The following is a 20,533-nucleotide window of genomic DNA, read 5'->3' on the forward strand; positions in this document are numbered from 1 at the left end:
AATTTCCCCCTAATTTAGATGCTGCGGCCCGATTTCAAGAGGGGGCGCTCAAATCGATGACATCTCTGAGAAAAGCAGCTTTGTCAGGAGGAATCCTCCAAAAATCCTCCCCCTGACTGAGCGAGTCTCATCAGCGGTAACAGGAAATGTCTGAGGGAGTTTCCAATAAAGTCAGATATGTTTTCCAGCCCGCTGTCTGTTTGAGTGATTACTCAATTTGTTTTAATAAAGACACGAAAGGCACAAATGTTTGTGGGTTATCAGCTTTGTCAGATCAATTCTGGCTGCGAGGGAAGTCAGTACATCTGCGCTTTTACTTACTAAAAAAACTATTTGTGTCGTTATGAAGCCGCTTTCCCATCTTACTTGGGTTTTATGTCAGCTATTTTCTGATAAAAATTCCTTATTGTTATTCTAGATGTAGGTTTTGGAGAGCAGGAACAATAAAAGGGAGTCTTTGAATTTTTTTTTTCTCATGTTTTTTTTTTTTTCCCCCCCTTCTAAAAGTACTGAGTAAACATGACTCATGCCGGGTGTTTTATCATTTAATGGCAACCAAACTGCCACCGAGGTGATGAAACCTGATCGGGGGTCTCCATGTGGCCCCCTTTTACCAAACAGCAGAAGATCTAATTGAGCAGCCCCGGGGCTTGGATTATGAGTCATTAACGCGGCGGTGGATCATCTTTGACCCCTTCACGTACAAACCCCCCCCCCCCCCCCCCCCCCAACCCAACCTCGTGGACAGATGACGGCGCAGACAGGAAATGTCTGATTGGGTTACACTGAGCAAACACTGGCAGCTACCTGATGGCGGGATACGGCCTCCATCTGTTTCCCACATCAGTCTGTATCGCAGCACTTAACTCCTGGTTCTCTGTTCTCCATCTCTCATTCGTCTCTTTTTTGCCCTCGTCCCCTTTTGTTTGCTTGACCCGACTGTGGTTCTCTCCTCTCTCTAATCTCCAGGTAAACATATCAAACCTCCCAACATATTTTACAGCCCCCTTGCGTGACTTGGACCTAGTTACTATAGATTCAAAAACATTACGCTAAACAAAGACACGAGGACGCCTTTTGGCTTATGTCGGAGTTTCTCAGCGTTGTTTCAGTGCCTTGCAAAAGCGTCGATTCCCCTTGAGCTGTTTCGATTCTGTCACTCCACAACCACAGACTTGAATTTAGCTGATTTGAATTTTACTGGGATTCATCCTCCCTTCACTCCGGTTGCCCCTAGAAAACGCGCCGTGCAACCAACGGCTGTCAGACGCAGTCAGTCACCCAGATGGGAAATAGAGTCCACATGTGTGCAATTTCATCTTAGTATAAATGCAGCTGGTCTGTGAAGGCCTGAGAGGTTTGGTAGAGGACGTCGGGGGAATAAACAGCGTCGTGAAGACCGAGGAACACAGCAGGTCGGCCAGCGTTCTGGAGACGTTTAGAGAGCAGGATTAGGTAAGAAAAACAACCATCCCAAGATTTGAACATCTCACACCAAGCTCTGCTCAGTCCATCATCTGGAAATGGGAAAAAAAAAAGAGCATTGCTCAGCAGCGCGGCTACCAACACACGGCCGTCCACCTGAACTGGAAAGCCTGGCGAGTAGATTAACAATTAGAGGAGTGGTCAGGAGGAAAACTCTGGAGGGGCTGCAGAGATTCAAAGCTCAGATGGGGTCGAGTCTGTCCGCAACAAGTTGTCATGCTCTCAGTTACTTATATGGAAGGGCGGCAAGGAAGAAAGCCAAGCATGTGAACAAAATAAGTGGGCATGTGCAGCAAATTAACTTTTAGGGTTTATCACAAAATCCAAATTCAGACTGGACATGACCGTGCTTATACCATGGCAACATCATGATGTGGGGATGCTTTTCTCTAGCAGGGATAGGGATGCTGATCAGCGTTGATGGAGCTAACCACAGGGAATTTCTGAAAAGACAGGCTGCAAAACATGATGTATGTGATGGACGGTTGTACTGGAACTGTAATTTCCCTCTGGGATTATTAAAGTATTTCTGATTCTGAAAACACTTGACCCCAGGGCAGAGGTTCAGCTTGCAGTAAGGAAGCAACCCTAAATATACAGCAGGAGCCACAACACAACGTTGTAGATCAAACAATATCATGTTACATGGCCTCATTCAAAGTCCAGACATGCTCTCGTTTTCAATCCGACTGAGCCTGGACCATTTTGCAAAGAACAAGGGACAAAAAAAGGTGCAAAGCTGGTAGAGACATGCAGGTATATACATTGCAGCAAAAGGTAGGCAGGTCTGAAAGGGGCTGACCCCCATGGGTACTAATGCCCACCATACAGATGTTTTAATAATCGCACACCTCCATTTTTTTTTGTTGTTGAAGTAAATCCTTCTCCTTCTAATTTCACAATTACGCACAACTTTGTGCTAATCTACCACATGAATCCCAGTAAAGGCGTCGATGTTTGATGTTGCGATGGGAGAAAACGTGAAGCGACTTAAGCGCCTGGGAGTATTTTTTTGCAAGGCGCTACAAACAAGACAGTTGAAGCCCTATTTCGAAATACGAAAGAGAGTTACACCTTTCTTAGATAATCTAGAAGAGCAAAGAGCGTAAAAGAACAAAAAAAATAGATTTTTGATAACTTACCTTTGGGCCTTGAGGCCCCTCAAGTCCCTGTAAAGATAAGGGAGACAGAAAGAGATTAACTCAAAGGAAAATACAGCAGAGAAGACGAAGAAGAAAAAAAAAAAAGAGTCCTGGTCAGATGAAATAATGCACTCCTCGAAGCCAGCAGCGAGACTGGCAAACTCATGGGAGGATTTCATGCAACGAGCATACGCCCTTCAGGCAGAACTGAATCACAATCAGCCCCTTGTTTCATTTCTCCGGCGAGGACTGCAAATTGTCTCACTCTGAGCCTTTCTAGTCATGGAACTGCTCCCTAAATATGAATCCGTAATGAGGCCACGGATAACTAAAGCTCTCAGGGCTTTATCTTTTATGACAATCTCCGTCTTTGTTCGCTTTAACGACCAGAGGAACGTGCCTCGTTTTGGCCGTGCCACGCGCCCGGCGCGCAGTCCAAGACGAGGGAAAGGTTCAGTATACCTAAACGGGCCAAGATCTGGAAAGCCTTACAGAGATAATAAGTTAGACAGCACAAAAAAAAAAAAAAAAAAAAAGAAAAAGGCGCCACGTTTCTGAAATGTAAGTGATGAATGCGTCTGGAATTGTGCCGTCCATTAAACAGGAAGCCATGTTAGCTTGTCAGCCTTCTCCTGAGTTTTGTGTGGACGAAATCTTGTAAAAAGAAGACTGAACTCTTGCCGTATCAAAGCAGTTCATTAACACCTTTCAGTTCTGGCTGCTACGACACTCCTTATCAGCCAGTTCTGTGCTCGCTTCGGGGCTCGAGAAACTGTGCCATTTGGCGCTTGGCTTGTGGCTCGGCTAAGGCCAGACGGACCCTTTGCTCAGCGAGCCCTCAACGGCGGCGACTTTTCAGCTCTTGTTCGCATCGACGCTGTATAAATGTCAAAAAGATACGGTCCCTCGTTGAGTTTAAAACTCTGAGTGTGCCTGTATTATGGGAAAACGTTCCCAGTGAGGTAATATTAAAGTTGAAAAGTTTGTCTGTCAGTGCAAATGTCTGCGCAAATCAAGCATGGTTCGGTTGGCGCCAAGTTATGACTTAATAATGATTGGCTTTCTGGGAAGGAGCTCGTTGGATCACTTCTTGTTAAGTTTTGTTGATGAAGCAAAGCGTTCATCACATAGCTCAAGGTATCCCATTTTCCTATTTACATTCCCCCCCAAAAAAAAAAAAAATTTGCCCTTTAAAGTCTTGTTAGCAAACCAGTACTCCCATACACAAGCAAGGCCCGCTCAGTTGCAGCTCTTTTATTGTGCATTCCATCTGCAGCAATAATAAAAACCTCAGTAAAGAACTTTCATTGCTCTATCCAGCCAAGAAAGAGCGAGAGAGAGAGAGAAAAAAAAAAAGGTTTTCCTCCTCCTTGCTTTTAAACGCCTTTGTTTGCTAACCTCAGCAGGGTAAACATCTTTATGACCCGATAGGTATGTGAGAGCATGTGCCACTTACCTGAGTGCTAATTAACTGGGCTACATCTGAGAGCACTCAAGAGTGAGTAGCAGGAAAGGGGATTTTTTTTCCGAAAGTCAAGGGCCCTCGAGGAAGTCCGGATTCTTTTTCGAATCAAAGTAGAACTCAAAAGGTTGCTCGACGGGGGCAATAATCTGAGCTAAATGGGACTCTGAATGAAAGAATAGCTTATTATTATGTGTGCTCTGCATGTTACACCTTAGCATCCTCGTTCAACAATCGGAAAACGGGACAACAGGATGCTTGTTGCAGTCAAGCATCCGAGCACACGCACAAAGCGCTGAATGTTTTCAGCTTCCATTCATGGCTTTGGGATTGGACGACAATGATGCAGTTGCCAGGTCATTTCCCACACTCGACCCCAGCGGCACTTAAATCCTCTGCTTACAAAAAAAAAAAAATAAATGCACTGCGAGTGGCTCTTGCTCTGCAATAATAAAAGGAAAACAAATTTGGGCAGATCAAAGTGCAGCTCAGAGCGCTTCTTGTCGAAAGCATACGCACTAAGGTTCTACACACACCGGCTGCTTTGTTAAGTTGTTTTTGCTGCTACTAAGCTTGACCCGCTGTTGCCTCCACAACGACCTCAATTCTTTTTGGCTTAGATTCAGCAAGGTGTCTGAATCATCAGCGTCACACAGCCGTCTTCTGTTCAACCACAACCTGTGGTCCTCCACTGGTCTGATATCCGGCGACATGGAGTACTTGTTGTCTTCAAAAGACCAGTCTGAGATGGTTTAGGCTTTATGACATGGTGCATTATCCTGCTAGAAGTAGACGTCAAAAAATGGGTGCATGGGGGGTCATGAAGGGATAGGCAAGGTCAGCAAACGTGCTAAGTTAATCTGTGGTGTTTGAATGATGCTTAACTGGTACTAAGGGGACCGAGTCCTCATATCTGCTCAAAAAAATATTCCCCCAAAACATTACACCATCAAAAACAAACTTGGTTCACTGGGCGAGATGGATCCATGCTTTCAAGTGTTTCCTGCCAATGTTGGACCGTACCATCTGAATGTTGCAGCAAGAACTGAGTCAGATCAGACCACGCATCATTTTTAACAATATAATTGATCCAATATTGGTGAGCCCGTTTGAATTTTAGTCTTAGTTTCACCAGGTATGGTGTTCTGCTGCTGTATCCTGTAGCCATGTGCTTCAAGGAAAGGTAGGTAGTTTTCTGCATACTTTGGTCGTAAAAGGCAGATGGCATTTCTATAGCCCCAAGCCTGTCTGGACTGCAGGTTCTTCTATGATCTCTAACACCAACAACACATTTTGATTCAACAAACAGCTGCTCACTAAATATTCTCTCATTTTTTTGATCATTCTCTGTGAACTACACAGTTGATTGTGAATTAAAAAAATCCAAGTATTTCAGCAGCTACTGACATGTCATGATTAACGTCTTTTTTGCTCTGATCCTTGGTTAGAACTAGAGAACAAAATCCACTACAAGTCTAAATGTTTAATTGAACTTGTTGCCATGTAATCTGCTGTTTCATTATTTGTCCAAACAGCCGAGTTAGTGTACCCACTAAAGTAGCCTTGAACGCAGGTTAATACACCACTGTGATGTAATGCTACAGAAACTTTACACCTGTGGGTTTTACCTATACTGTCTCCACATCATTTATTTTCTTAGGCTTTTTTAATAATACTCATCATTCTAGTGTGACTAAAATATATGAAGAAAAAAAACCCATATAGTCCATTTGGTCAACCTACACTGAAGGTTTAAGTAAATACATGAATGTGTAGTGACCGTAAAATACATAGCCGGCTTAAGAAACCTTAGCCGATTCAATAACACTCTATTCTGGGTTAACAATTTGACATTTCATTAGACTCCAGGTTGCAGAGCTTAATAATGATGCGATGACAGTCATGGGTACATTGTTATGTTAACGTAGTGGACTGCGACTCCTCTAAGGGCTGCAAGGCCAGTCACTCTGTATATTTTGATTAGTCCAAGATGTTAAATTGGTGGGTTCTTAAAGTTTTCAGCTTCAAATTAATAAAATAACACTGACAGGAAGTTGTGGTCCCAACGAGTGGAAGAAAACAAACAGTGCTAAATAGGCCGTTTAAAATTTAAACAAGCGTGGAATGGCCGTTTCAACTGATTTCTGGAGATCATTTGAAGACATTCAATACTTTAGCCCAAACTTTGGTAGCAACTGTGGTAAAAAATTACACCCAGCAGATGTGTATTCCAACAAATGTTGCATTTTAAACTCGTTATGACCTGATGAAATGGATGTACGTACCTTTCGAGCCACAGGTTTATATTTTTAAGACACGCAAATTATTTTGATGAACATGGGGGATAACTTACAATCAAATCTATGCATTTTTAAAAAGTTCATTATTATAGTTTCTATAAATACTAATAAATCAGCTTTAGAATCTACCACTGTCTTTCAGTATGTTAAAGTTAATAAAAATACAGCTAAAATAAAAATATTTAGATTATTATTTAATTTCAATCTTGATCTGTCGGAGACTGTGAAGCAAGCAGCGCCATGATTTCTATTTTGACCCTGACTTCTTAGTTTAGGTCCAGGTAAGTTGCAGACTGTAGTCAAAATACAGGAAACAGAGCGTCCCATATGGGACACTTCAATTTGGCTAATATGGGAAATCCTGGCTAATACGGAACAGTTGGCAACCCTAGGCTGGACATTCAGCTAACCTGGGCTTATAGCTAGCTGTGAAACCTACATTCTGATACCGTGGTTCAATATCAGAGCCAAGTGAGGCTCACATTGAACGCGGTGCAGGTTGTGGTCCTGCTCCTGGGCCAGCTGCGGCTCCTGGTTACCACTGGCACTGGTGAGAACAGAATTTAATTTGGTCCTTTCTGTTGCTCTCCCTCATAAATGGTTAAAAAACAGCCATGGTTTTCATTTTTTTTAAGGCAAAACTCGTTATCCGTGAGCTGAAATTAAACAATACAATTTAAAAACGGGTAAAAACACGTATTTTTAAATATATTATTAAATATCCTATTTCATCCTCCGAAAGCCCGCTGTTTCCTCGTGTTTCTGAGTTGCCATTTTGTTTACACTAGACTTAGACTTAGACAACTTTATTTGTCATTTTGTATGCACAGAGTGCGTACAGAACGAAATTTCGTTGGAAGCTAGTCAAGCTTCCAACCACCACAAACTTAACTAGTCAAGCTAGTTAAGTTTGTGCGGGGATTTTATTCCAAACTTCACCGCAACTTTATCCTGTCTAGCATCCAACGTTTCCCATTTAGCTTGCAAAATTATAGGAGCTTGAGATACGTGGTTTATGAATATATTAAAATGTGTTATCAATCCTTGTGTCCCCTCATTCGTTCCTCAACAGCTTAAAAAAGAGTTGTTTGTTTTTCAAACAAAACAAAACAGAAAAGCTCCTCTGGCTTTGAAAAAGGTTTTCTGACAGTTAGACAAATCTGATAAGATTTTAAAAACAGATTTGTTCCCAAAGTGGTTTTCTGAATATTTATCCAGATGCACTGGTTTTTCTTTCAAACAATTCCCAAACATCTCTTCTCTTGTTTAGGATAAACATCTGATAAAAAAAAGTAGTCAAAGGCATCAACAAACGAGTGTCCTTATTTAAAAAAAAAAAAAAAAAAAGGCACATCGGAAAAGTTATTTGTGTAATGTGGGTAAATTTTGGAACGATACAGAATCAAACTGGAAACAATGCCATGAGGAAAACTGAGAATGACTTTTTTTTGTGCACGTTTTGGATGGAGTCTTCTTGGGCTTATATAATCTTTTCCGAGCAAAATCAGAATCCAAATAAACACTTTGCGCGAGGCTGCAGGCCACCTCCGTGGAGCAGCTGAACACCTTTTTAATTCACCACAGAAAAAGCTTGTGGCACTGATCATTTTCAACCTTTAAGTCCTGGAAATATTTCCTTTTCTTCTTTGTCGTCTTGCCACCTCCTCCTCCTCCTCCTCCTCCTCCTCCTACTTCTCCTTGTTGCACCGCAAGATTTTAATCCCCCTAACCAGCACCACATGTCCTGAAAGGCTGCTGGAAAACTTTTTGCCTCTTAAACAATAGCATCTACACTGAAAACGGGTTGCTGCGTCGAATTAGGTGCCTTGCTTCGAGAACACTGGGAGGGAGGGCAACCCTGCCTTGAGCTGAATGGGACAGGATCCTCTCGCTCCTTAGAGTATCTAATTCCTTTTGGATTTAAGGACAGATCCGGGTTTTGTTCTTGAGTGACAAGTTTACTTGTACGTTCTGTCTGGAGTCAAAACAGACAGAAACAATTAACTACAGGAATGTCTCCATCAATCCAAAATCTTATCTTTGCTAATAGACTTAACATAGTAGCGAGCTATCAGCCTTTGGCTTTAAGAAAGAAAAAAAAACAGAGCTTCTGACATCGTAAATGTACTGTGTCGCATCCCCCCCCCCCCTCCAAACAACAGCTGGTTCGTGCTGATCTCCTGCTGATTTAGAGCAAGGAGGCCTGTTTCCAGATGAAGACTTTATCCCTTGTTAAAAGTACATCAGTGTCACGCAGCGTATTTACTTGTGAAACGCTGCGCTTTAGTTAAAGAGTCACAGTGAGAAGTGATTATTTCTACGCCGAGCTCGGCGAGAGGACACATTTTTTTTTAGAGAGGAACTCCAGCTGCTGCTTTCACAAACAGCTGGAAAAGCGCTACGGGCGTACGGAAGCACACCTGGGACTCTCCGCTTCAAATTTTTACCCTCGTGAGTCACCGACACTTTTTGCTACTGTGTGCAAGCAGATAAGAATGGCTACCAACGAAACTTTTGGGAACCAAAAAAAAAAAAAAAGCAACATTACAGGGTCACTGTTGAGTTTAGCTAAAAGTCAGAGGTAATGTATTGGCGAGATAAAAAGGCACTTTCTCTCAGATCACTTCCCGTTCCTGCCTTTGTAAAAATCCGTCAGCAGAATGTGATTTTAGTCAATTGTTCTCCTTTGATTTTTTATTCCCCCCCCCCCCCCCCTCCTCCTCCCACGAGCTTGCTTTGACCTTTTCAGCGTAGCTTTTATGAGGAGACTTTAATCAAAAGCTTTATTAGCCGAGTACGGCAAGCAGCATCCACCTGCTGTAAACCGGAGAGAGGCTTGTCTCAGGTGTTTGGGTTTGTGAGAGAAAACGTTTCACCAGGTGCCGTAAATTTCCAACTATAACTCGGGCCGCCCTAAAATATCATCAAAGCCAGGTGGCACAACTATAACAACTGTTAAATACCAAAAAAAATCCCATTTTATCGCTCAGCTTTCATGTATAAAGTAGAGATGACCCAATCAGGACTACTAATAAGTACCCTATACTGATCCGAGTTGTTTATGAATAGGAATCTACAGGTACCGATTCTGATCCTACAATAAAAGGAATCAAACTTATAAGCTTTAAAACTATCACCAGTATTACGTGGTCAACAATGTGATTGTGTCCCACTTAATGACGTTATGTTAACGAGGGTTTGTTAATCTTTCAACAACGATGGACATTTTGTCTATCTGCAATAGGCACGGCCCCTTTCAGCTCATAGATCCACAATCAACCATGACCCCCCCCCCCCCCCCCTCTCCCAGGGTCCTGAGCTTTCAGATTATGCAGCCGTACTTGTGAAACCAAAGGGTTTCCGCAAATCAGGCTGAGGTGTCACCTAAAACGTTGAAAGCTTGCTAGTCTGCTTCAAAAGCTTTTATCTGACTTGACACAAACAACTATAGTCTTCAATATACTCACATTTTGCTTCAGAGACGTTTACTGGAGCCTTAGGGTCTAAGCCATCTTTGGTGTAAGGTAACTAAAATAAGCTGCTGTACCAATTGAATGAAAAAAGGTTATTATAGAAGGTAGAATAAATGCTCACCATGAGGCCCGTTTCTCCTGGATGACCTGGATCACCCTAAAAAATTGAAAAAAAAGGTAGTTAATAAAAGAGCAAGGACTTGTTTTAAAATATTCACACAATTAATTAAGTTTTAATGAGTTTGGAAGATGTTTTTGGATGCAAATGCATTAAATCCTAGATGCTCAATAGTACTGGATGAATCTGAATAGCTCGCAAGTTTAAGCTACCCTCTTGTCTGTCTCTATTGGATAATCTCATTCTGGTTTCTCCTTTTGGTTCAAACCTTCAGATTTTGGTAAATTACCAAGAAACGCATCATTTTCACTGAACATACAGAGCAATTCTTGCCTTTCTTCTAAGTTATTCCCAGCACTCTTAAGTAAAGAAAAGTAAAGACAGCTAGAAGGAGAAGTGTAACTCCTTGGCAAAAAAACAACAAAACAACAAAAAACTTCTACACTAAGAACTAAAAACAGTCACAAAAAAGTTGGATATAACCACATAAACAGTTCTTAATATATCTGAGCTCCTGCTGAGATCCCTGCCAACGCAATAAAGATCAGCTAGCGTTCAGACGGTTTTATGGCTAAAAATAACCAACAGGTTTTTGTTTTTTCTGTCTCTCCTTTTTCTCCAAATGCACAAAAATGAGCAAAAAAGCCAGTGGCGCACATAAAGAAATGAAAATATTACATTGCAAACAGAATCATCTTAGTCCACATAAATCTGGACAGTAACAATACTCTTCCTTCTGGGGAATTTCTTCTTATCTATAAGTGTTTGGGAGATGGGGGCAGTTTGTTCACTCTTCATTAAAAAGGTTTCCAACGGTAGTTTCCCTCAAAGCAACATGTCGGGTCAAATGACATTTTGGTTAAACCGAAGGAGGAAAAAATTTGTTATTTTCAAAGCAAAGTGGCCATAATTTTTTTAGCTCCAAGAACGTTTTAGTGAGGTAAAGGTGTTTCAATTATTTAAGATCATCATTCATCTTTAAGAAGCACAGATAATGAGGGAATTTGGAAGCTGTTGCAAAATAATAGATGATTACCTTCATGCTTCTTAACAAAGATGTGTAAATTACCTCATTAACAAACTACTTTCATCTTTTAATTGCGGCTGCATAATCTCAACCTGAACATTTTAGAAAAACCCAACCTTTATTTTTCATGCATGTATTTACTGCATAATCATTATACTGCAATTGATTTGGAACGAAAAAAATTGTGCTCTACAAATTACCATAAAATAAATGTAATGGAAGAGTTTTCTTCTTATTTAACATGAAGTATCTAGAAAATCTTTGTTAATAACCCCTGCCTTTCTGCTTCCATTGGTTCTAAATATTATGGCTAGAGAGAAAAACACGTTACCCATAGGCACTTTTCAAAAATGGGAAAAACAAGAGAATATTCCTTTCAAGTATGGCAGATATGTGTTGAAATGACTCCAAGAGAATAGCTTTATGCCTCTACAGTCAGAGAAACAATCAAGACATGTTTAAACCACAACGTTGAGCGATAATAAGGCCAGATGAGGAACATTATCAAGCATCCAGTGAGGAGGACGGTAGTAAAAGGAAACAAAAGCTTAGTGCTACAAAACTGCAGCAAAGAGTGGTATCTCAGGCTCAAAAGGTCAAATACCATCATTTAGACGTTATCTTGATGCTAACCGCTTGTTTTGGAGGCATTCCAGCCAAGAGTCTGTCCATGAAAACTTAAACATGTGAAATTTGCTAATCTCTGCTGGAAACTTTAACTGGAACCAAGCCATTTGATCTGATGAGACCTGTGGGTCATGTGTGAACCATGGGATAAATGCGTGATTCTTCACCTTCACTCCTAAGTAAGGCGGAAAATATGTGATGCTGTGGGCTGCCCCAAAAGGGATGAGTGTGTCAGCATGAACCCTTTAAACCACCAGGAGATTTTAACTAACAATATGGAAACCTCTACCGGAAAACGGGTTGTCACTGGATCTTTTCGCAGGCAAATGGTCCCAAACATCAGGCCAAGTCAACACATAAATGGTTCACCAGACACAAAATCAACAACCTTCAAGTTCATTTCAGTTCCCAGACTGGAAAGCTTGTGGAGGGAGCTGAGAGAGGACCCCAAACTCTGGAAGACTACTGGAGATTGTGCATGTTTATTAAATAAATGTACTATTTCTTAAAACCCTTTGATTTCTGAGATTTTGATACTTTGATATTGACAAAGATTCAATATTTTGAATCCTTGTATATATTGTCAACAGAGTTTGCTATTAAGCATGGTGGTTGCTGAAAATATATACCATAAATTGATTCTAGAAAACAATATAAGCCATGAAGACACTCAGAGACCAATAACCGATTTCTGGCAGATAGACGCTCAAATTCCTTCAAGAGGTCTGGATATCATGAACCGTCACTCATTCTTCGTGTGTAAAGATGCAGAGTGAATATTTTCATGTTTATCATGTCAACAGTTATCTCTTCATACCAGACGAGCCAGTGGCTTTAGCATTCTTAAGAGTTGTGATAGCTGTAATTTTTTAGATGAAATAACAAGGATATCAACACGGTTAATCAACAAAGATACCAAAAAGCGATGAATTGTAGTAGCTGCTACTATACGTTACAGCGGATTTTGTATGTGTAAAAATATTTTAATGGGGAAACACTTTCTGTGGTGTTTTTGCAAGAGTAGATTGCCAAATTCCAAGTTTATCCTAAAAAAAAAGGGCCATTATTTCTCACCCTCTTTACATCCAAAGGGTACTTGGAAAGCTTCATCCCCTGACATAAATAATTAATCAAAGGGAAAAGTCGTCAGCTAGGTTTTGTCCAAATTTCATGATTTGTTAACGGAGCAAATGGGATTCAGTCATGGAGTGAAAAACCGTCTCTACTTATCAAAGACCAATACTCACTGGTAGACCTGGCAAACCTCTGGGTCCATCCTTTCCAGTGTCCCCCGGAGGGCCCCGTGGCCCAGGAGGGCCAGGTGGGCCCGGCGGCCCGGGTGGTCCTGCCTGGCCTTGATCTCCCTGTATGACAAAAAAATAACACATTTCCACGTCGGTTCTATGTGATATTGTTGGCTCCACCAAGACAGAAGCAACTACAGTTAAATGATGACAAAGGAAGTGGTGTAATGGTCTTGTGGGTGGCTATGGCCTACCTCCATTCATAACTGGGAGGAAAGATTGCATTTTGGAGCTAGCATAAAGCAATGAAAAGGAACTTTAATGCAATGATTTATAGCCGAGGTGTTATTTCTCTAAGATGCATGCAATCCCAAGTGGACTATGCAATAAGCACAGTCTGAAAAAGGTCACATTTGTCAATAATCAGGAGAGGAATACTGAAAATGTGTGGTCCGTTACTGATAAAATATCCAGCAATTTAACTTGCGGGGAAATTCCTTTCCTTAATTCCAAGATGGTCCTTAATTTCACTTAAACAGGAGTCTATTAGGACATTTTCTTGTCTCCTTTTTACATTAAAAGAAGGGAGCATAGGGTTGGGTATGACGGTCTCTACAGGCTTGCATGCTCTGGGGGCAGAGAGAAGATATGCTGTGACCCTCGGCACAGTGGACAAAGAGACAAGACAGAGAACACAGCCACTACCTTAATGAGCCGACGCTTTATGAGCTGCTGGTCAGCGGAAAGAAAGCCATGATTGATCTTTGGGAAGACCATCTGAGCAGGTGTGTGAGGTCAAGAAGTCGGGGTTCAGAGATGAGAGAAGGTTGAAGGAGGAGAAGGTCCCAGAAGAAGAAGCAGCAGCAGCAGGAGGAGGAGGAGGAGCAGGAGGAGAAGAAGCCAAATGCAAAGAGAAACAGATTTTGTTAGAGACCCATGTTCACGAAACCCCCCCCTCTTAAACAGCGCCTTCACAGACGGAGTCGAATCCCCACTTTTCCAACACTGAGGCGACTTGCTTCGGAAGTCTGGACTTATATTTTGGAGCTAGATCCCATGATTACCACTTCTGGGGTGTGAAGTGGCTTCACAGTCCGTCCCCCCCCCCTTTGGAAAAATGGGAATCACCCCTTGTCTTTGAAAGCACTGCCATCATCATTGCGCCTGCTGCCAAGTCAAACCCTGAGAGCTGCACACACTGCAACCAGCATGGGTCAACCTTCTGGGTTGAGGTTGATTTCATGCCTTCCGTCTGTCAATGCATGTATTATTCTGCCCGCGCCCGTTGGCACAGCCATCGGTGGAACAATTACGAAGGCCAAATTGGTGGTTTTAAGGTTGTGTGGTGAACCATGGGCATGAGCTATAATAAAAAAAAAAAAAAAAAAACTCTTTTGCCACTTTTTGGTCATAACTGAGTATTCCCTTTAGAGCTCCTTCCATTCATTTCAATGTCCATGGACATGAGCCAAACCATGTCTTGGTTTCAGGATACTGGGTCTTGTTCCAATTAACTACATATTACAAAGCTGTAAAAGGCCACCTTTGCTCTCAGTGGAAGACCTGGTATGTAAAACCCGGCGCAGAAATCTATTAAGTGAGAGCACGGTGGCAACAGCGGGCTATAGAGCAGAACGACTGACAGGGCTTTCCCTGCGAATACTCAGTCATCGGGCTTGACGGAAAGCAGCCAGTGTGTGCTTCAGAGGGGGTCGGACCGAGCAGCTAGGCGGCACCACCACAGACAAACCTTGACAGTCAGGATCTGATTGCTGTGCAAAGCAGCCAGCGTAGGGAGACCAGGCAATCCCTAAAGGAACAAACAGCAGAACATGGCACAACGCACACATGACATTCAAACACTGGGTGAACAAAAAACACTCAAAAGGCGGAAGAAGACAACCCGGCTCGTGTTCTTACAACGATCTATCACAAAGTGCGCAATACGGACGTGAAGACGACGCCACGGTGAACGACCTGAGGACCTGCCAGCATTTACATATGAGGCCATGTGGGCAGGAAACGGGGAGACAAATTTGCTCAATTGAAAAACAAACTGAACTCTTCGCAGGAGGAAAAACTAAAAAAAAATAAAAAAATATGTGGTTGCATGATTTGCAGCCCTCCTAAAATCGGGGACATGGTTGTGTTCACAATTAAACACCACATTCAAACTCAAAGGAGGTCGTCATTTTAAAAGTGCCTCTGATTAAGGCCAAATAATGTTCAGCTGTTCATGCAGGCATTTCCTGACATTAGCTTTGCTGCGTCTCTCGAATGAAAAAAAATAAACAGCCATGTCAGTATCAAAAGGTATCATTCAGGATAAGAGAGCATTCCCGAAGCAGAATATGCACCGGGGAACACGGTGATCATCAAGGGGAGAAAACATGATGCAACAGTGACATTACCGAGACCTGGACGTATCTTTAAAAATTGATGAAAGGTCAAGAAGAAACTTTAGCAACCTCGAGGAGCTAGAGGAGTGTTCTGGCTGTGTAATGTAAAAAAACGATCACCTGTGTTCCTGATATGTCTGCGCTGTAGGGCATGGTGCCAGGAAAGAAGCCTTTTTATGTCATAGAGAAACATCAAGGCTGCGCAAAGTTGAGCAAAACAGACATTTGAAATGTCCAAAACGTGGTGTATCCACTGAAGACTCTTAAGTTTGAGGATACGGTTTGTATCTTATCAACCACATTGTGTCTCATGCTAGAAGACTGTTTTGATTCCAGGCCCAATTAGGACCCATCTAGCCTGACAATAAATATCTACGGGCCCCACACACACATGAAGGCTGGAAAGTTCTGTTTGAAATAGAAATGTATTTATTTTATTTTTTTTACAAAAATTATTAACTACGTAAAGGGACTCATGCAACGCTGAGAAGAATTACAAGTAATGGACTTGTTAAATGATTCATAGAGACAAAAGAAAATTTCAATATTTTTACCATAAAATGCTGACTATATTTTGTAACTTTCGAGGATATCGGTAGATTGAGAGGTTTATTGGAAAACATCAATCAAATGGATCTCTTTTTGGGCGTTCCAAAAGTTCATGTCAGATGTGATCCAGTCATGAAGACTGAATAAAAGGAGAAAGCGTGCTGGGACTTCGCCTTCGCTGAAAGCAAGCAATGATTTACAGCTGCATGTTAACTTTGATGTGGATCCAGGCTCTGTGACATTTTGGCCACTAAACATGGTTTTTAAATCTCAGTGAAACAAATGGACCCTAGCAGGTTTGATTATTTTGTGAGATAGTGTCCATATTTTCTGTTTCGATTATGTGGAAGTTTGATTTGCTTGCCTCCCAGACCAAACGCAAAGTCATACGAGAATCAACCAAAGCATTAGCTTATTTCACTTACTGCTCTCACACATCTTGTTTTCTAAAGCAATGGCAGGTTTCTTTGGATGAAAAGTTAAAGTAAATAAAAGATGCAGACTACTATGTTAGCGACAGTCTGCCTAAAAGTGAATTCATCAGAAGTTAGCATGAAGTCAGCTAATCAATGTTTTTTTTTTTGTTCTCATTTTAAAGACCATGGTTTAAATCTATACTATTGAAACAATGGCTTATTATTTCATGTCTAATGTTTGCCTCCAACGAGCCAAGCTTTAAAAATCATTATGATCATTATTTCTCCAGGCTTTTTGAAGGGCTTGGAAAATTTTTGTTTCGATTTCCACCCATTATGAACCTGACCGTGACAACCTACTAATTGCGCTTATATAAACAAGGAAATTAAGTCACATTTTTCGGAAGATTTAGAGGCTCTTTTATGTCTGAAATCACTTACAGGTGAGAGTTTAGGTGGCCAAATATAAAAAAAAGATCAAGTTCTCTTTGTAAAAGATCCATTAATGTATTGGAAATGCAGCAAAAGTAACAAAAAAAGTTGTAAATATCTTTTGAAAGCTTAAGAACACATTGCTGAAGTTCACTTATATTACATGAATATATGTCTCTTTGAAAGAGAAACCCAAGGAAACGATGGACGACCCGAAACTTTTGCACATTACTGTGTTTTGAAAAACTTATCTGCATATTCTCCAGAACCACTGATGTTGAAGAATAAAAGCTGAAACTTACTTTTATCCCAGTTCTAGTTGCACGGCAAAGCGTGCACCATTCTGGTTGCCCAATAACCACATATTCTCTTGGTTATCTTTAGGCTGCAGGTTGTGCCCGACCACAAATACCCACCAACAGCCGAACAGATGAAAAGTATTTCTTAAACGACTGGCAGACAATGGTAAACATGCCCTGTGAAAGATCAATCTTCATCTGTAGTCAAGCTCGAGATAAAAATCTGGCTTATCCAAACATGGCTTTTGTGCCATCCCTCTGGTTTTTCCAAAGATAATTCAAAAAGCATGGCTCATTAGGAATATGGCTTTCAAGGCAAGCTGTTTTGATTCATGCCTGCAGCAGAAACGAGCGGTGGATACAATAGCCTTGCTGTGTGGAACACTGGAATCGAAACGCGAGTATTTCTCAAGTTATTTACGACCTCAAACATGTCGAAGACAAAGAAGGGGAAAAACAAGAACTGGATTATGGTCGGTGGGGAAGCAGACAATGCATTTACTCCAGGCATGAGATCCAGCGTGGGGCACATGCAAGACGATACGTGTGCTTTTTCCAACCGTGCGGAGCCTTACGCAAGTAGGGGATTGCGGGTCAACCTTGCTGGCCCGTGTGTATTTGAAATGTGGCAACAAAAAGTGACCTTGTTGCTGCTCGGTCCCCGTACCGCTGCAACGCTGATGTCCATGTGTAAGAATGATAATAACATGGTGGCTGACAGAAAATCCTAATCATTTACAGACGGCTTTTGTTTGCTTTGCTCCCAAAGCGGATGTTAGTTATTAGGTGGGGAGCTCTGTTGCTGCGTATGTGCCTGCGGCGGAGGGACTCGATCGAAAGTAAACAGAAAGTAAGATATGAGGCCAGTTCAGAGTCTCCTCAAGATAATCATAGTCCTGAAAAAAAAAACCCTACTATATGGAAAGGCTTTGTATTTCCATGCTTGCATGGTTTAAAAGCATCCCCTTTTGTTTTGACCCCCCAGGACGCCCCGCTTGCATGCTGAAACCAGTCTGCTGCATTGCTCAGGTGGGATTTTGGCTCCTTTTTCCAACACAAATCAAATCTCCGAGGTTCTGGAGGCCTCTTCAGTGCACTCAGTGGTTTCCAGAGATATCCAGCAGGATTGAGGTCAGGTGATTCTAGCTTCTAGTTTCATTTTCTTTCTCTGTAACCAGTTAAGATTTTCCTTTTTTATGCTGAAAAGTCCAGACTTCCGTAGGATCTCATTAAGAATGTCTTAGCAAGTTTCAGTTTTGCTTCAGCAGCACAAAGTTTGTCAGTCCCATATGTTGGTACTCAGACCCCCATCATAGCAATAACTTACTAACTAAACACCCTTTTATAGATTCAATTAGGTCTAAACCAGATAATATTACTTGCACTGATAGGAAACAAGATTGCTTTCTAAATACTTAACCCCTTTAGCTGGTTTCTTGGTTTTCTATGCATTTTACAGCTTTCTCTTAATATGTTCAAATTTTTTTTTATCATTTTGGTCTTTATTGGGAAAAAAAAGCTTATTTCATGGACTTATTTGTTTTGATTTGTTTGTAATTATGGATTACTTTCATGGTCGCCCACACATGGTGTGACTCTGATGGCAATAGCACTATTCCAAATATATTTCCTGGGGAAACAAGTTATGTGTTCAATACTTTTCACTATAATTCTTTTACAATATGAGGAGGTAGGGTGTTTTCTTTTGAAGTGTTTCTGATTAAATGTTAAAACCGCGACTGGACAAGAAATGACACTTTGAAGGGAAACTTTCAGAAAGTTTCCTAAAGCTAGCCCACGGGCTCTCCGACTTGTGCTCGACAGCTGCAGCTACTGCTAACCCTCAAAAAAAAGGACCACACACCTTCCTGAGAGACGCACGCAGCCAGCTACTCACGCTACTTACATCCAGAAGTGCAGCTTCAGAGGTGGCCGTGTGTTTGTTTGCCAAAACTGGTCAATTCATTATTTGCTGCTTGGTTAACCTCTCATATTTGGATATGACCCGTGACCTTTCTGGGCAGACAAATGGCTGACCCGGACATGTGGGGGGGAGGGGGGGCAGAGGAAGTGCGCCGTGGGACGGATCTCACACTGTCTTCATCCGTAAAAGCAGGAATCTGTCTTTTGTTTTATTCTGAGGCTAAGCTGATTTAGATGTAACCCGGCGTAAGGAGGACATTATCTTGACATGCGCCGTTGTTTATATCTGCCTTCATATGCTTCTAATCAACTCCGTGCACAGACTCTGTATGAGCCATGAAATGAGCTTCGTTTCCACCCGGATACATGGAACGAAGGTCGGTCACGTCTTATCCAGCTACGCCTTCATTTCTTAAGAAAAATCTTTCAAAAGGCTGTTCCACTACATCCACTCACTACTCGACTATAGAAAGTCAATATGCTGCCCAGAGAAAGCAAACAACATATTTCTGGGAAGTGATACACTCTCCATTCGGCCCTGCCCAGTTTTTACCTATTAAGGGACAACGTTGCTGTAATAGAACTAAATTTGTCCTCAATAGTGCCTTTTCTCATAAAATAAATACTTTGGCAATTTATATCCACAGTTTGTCCCTACGTACTACCATTAGATACCGATAAACAAACCTTTAGCACCCATTGTTTTAACTAATGTGTATCAGTATGTTTCTGTTTGTAGTTCAGTATCTAAATGGGGAGATACACTGAGAAGCAAAAAGTATTCACGCCTCCTTAAATGTTTCAGCTTTTGTTATAATAACGCTATGATAAAATGTAATGCATGTCTTTAGGATTTTAAGTGATACACCAACACAAAATAGTATAAACACAGAACGCAAATGATGCATGGCTTTAAAATGAAAGAAAAAAGTCTAAAGCAGCGTGTAGTTAGAAAACAATATGCCACACTTTGAATGTCTCAAGAGAGTAGGCACTGCTCAATCTGTCATCTAAAAAGATGAAAAAGGAATAAAACAACTGGAAAATCACGGCTGTACACCAAACCTGCCAGGTCGAGTAAGAAAAGCACCAATCTGAGAAGCTAGAAAGAGGTCAACTTGTTGTGTCTCTGTTCTGTCTTCTGTAACCCCAGTCGGTCGAGGCAGATGGCCGTTCATACTGAGCCTGGTTCTGCTGGAGGTTTTTCTTCCCGTTAAAGGGGAGTTTTTCTTTCCACTGTCGCTTCATGCTTGCTCAGTATGAGGGATTGCAGCAAAGCCATGTACAATGCAGATGACTCTCCCTGTGGCTCTACGGTTCCCCAGGAGTGAATGCTGCTTGTCGGGACTTTGATGCAACTGGTTTCCTTATATAGGACATTTTTGACCAATCTGTATAATCTGACCCAATCTGTATAATATGATTGAACTTGATTTTGTAAAGTGCCTTGAGATGACATGTTTCATGATTTGGCGCTATATAAATAAAATTGAATTGAATTGAATTGAATTGAACTCTAGAGGAGCTGCAGAGATCCAAAGCTCAGGTGGGAGAATTGTTTTACGAGTACTGCTTTGTATGAGAGTGCCAAGAATAAAACTATTATTGAAAGAAATCCATGAGAGATCCCAGATGCC

General features: G+C 41.5%; 1 protein-coding gene across 16 annotated transcripts in view; it reads right to left on the minus strand.

The window, feature by feature from the left end:
- Positions 1-20,533, minus strand: part of LOC105927933 (collagen alpha-1(XXV) chain) — a 242,659-nt gene that overhangs the window by 60,871 nt on the left and 161,255 nt on the right. For 11 of the 16 annotated variants that reach the window (XM_036146555.1, XM_036146558.1, XM_021317685.2 and 8 more), the window contains exons 7-10: positions 13,584-13,655; positions 12,882-12,998; positions 9,984-10,019; positions 2,628-2,654 (exon numbers count right to left, since the gene is read on the minus strand). In XM_036146555.1, the coding sequence (XP_036002448.1) occupies positions 2,628-2,654; positions 9,984-10,019; positions 12,882-12,998; positions 13,584-13,655 (252 nt within the window). Of the gene's footprint in view, positions 1-2,627; positions 2,655-9,983; positions 10,020-12,881; positions 12,999-13,583; positions 13,656-14,628; positions 14,689-17,475; positions 17,521-20,533 lie in introns of those variants that run through there. The other 5 variants (XM_036146565.1, XM_036146553.1, XM_036146564.1 and 2 more) reach the window with 2 other exon arrangements.

The sequence above is a fragment of the Fundulus heteroclitus genome, chromosome 14 (genome assembly GCF_011125445.2).
Source record: "Fundulus heteroclitus isolate FHET01 chromosome 14, MU-UCD_Fhet_4.1, whole genome shotgun sequence".
In the NCBI taxonomy this organism is placed as follows: Eukaryota; Metazoa; Chordata; class Actinopteri; order Cyprinodontiformes; family Fundulidae; genus Fundulus; species Fundulus heteroclitus.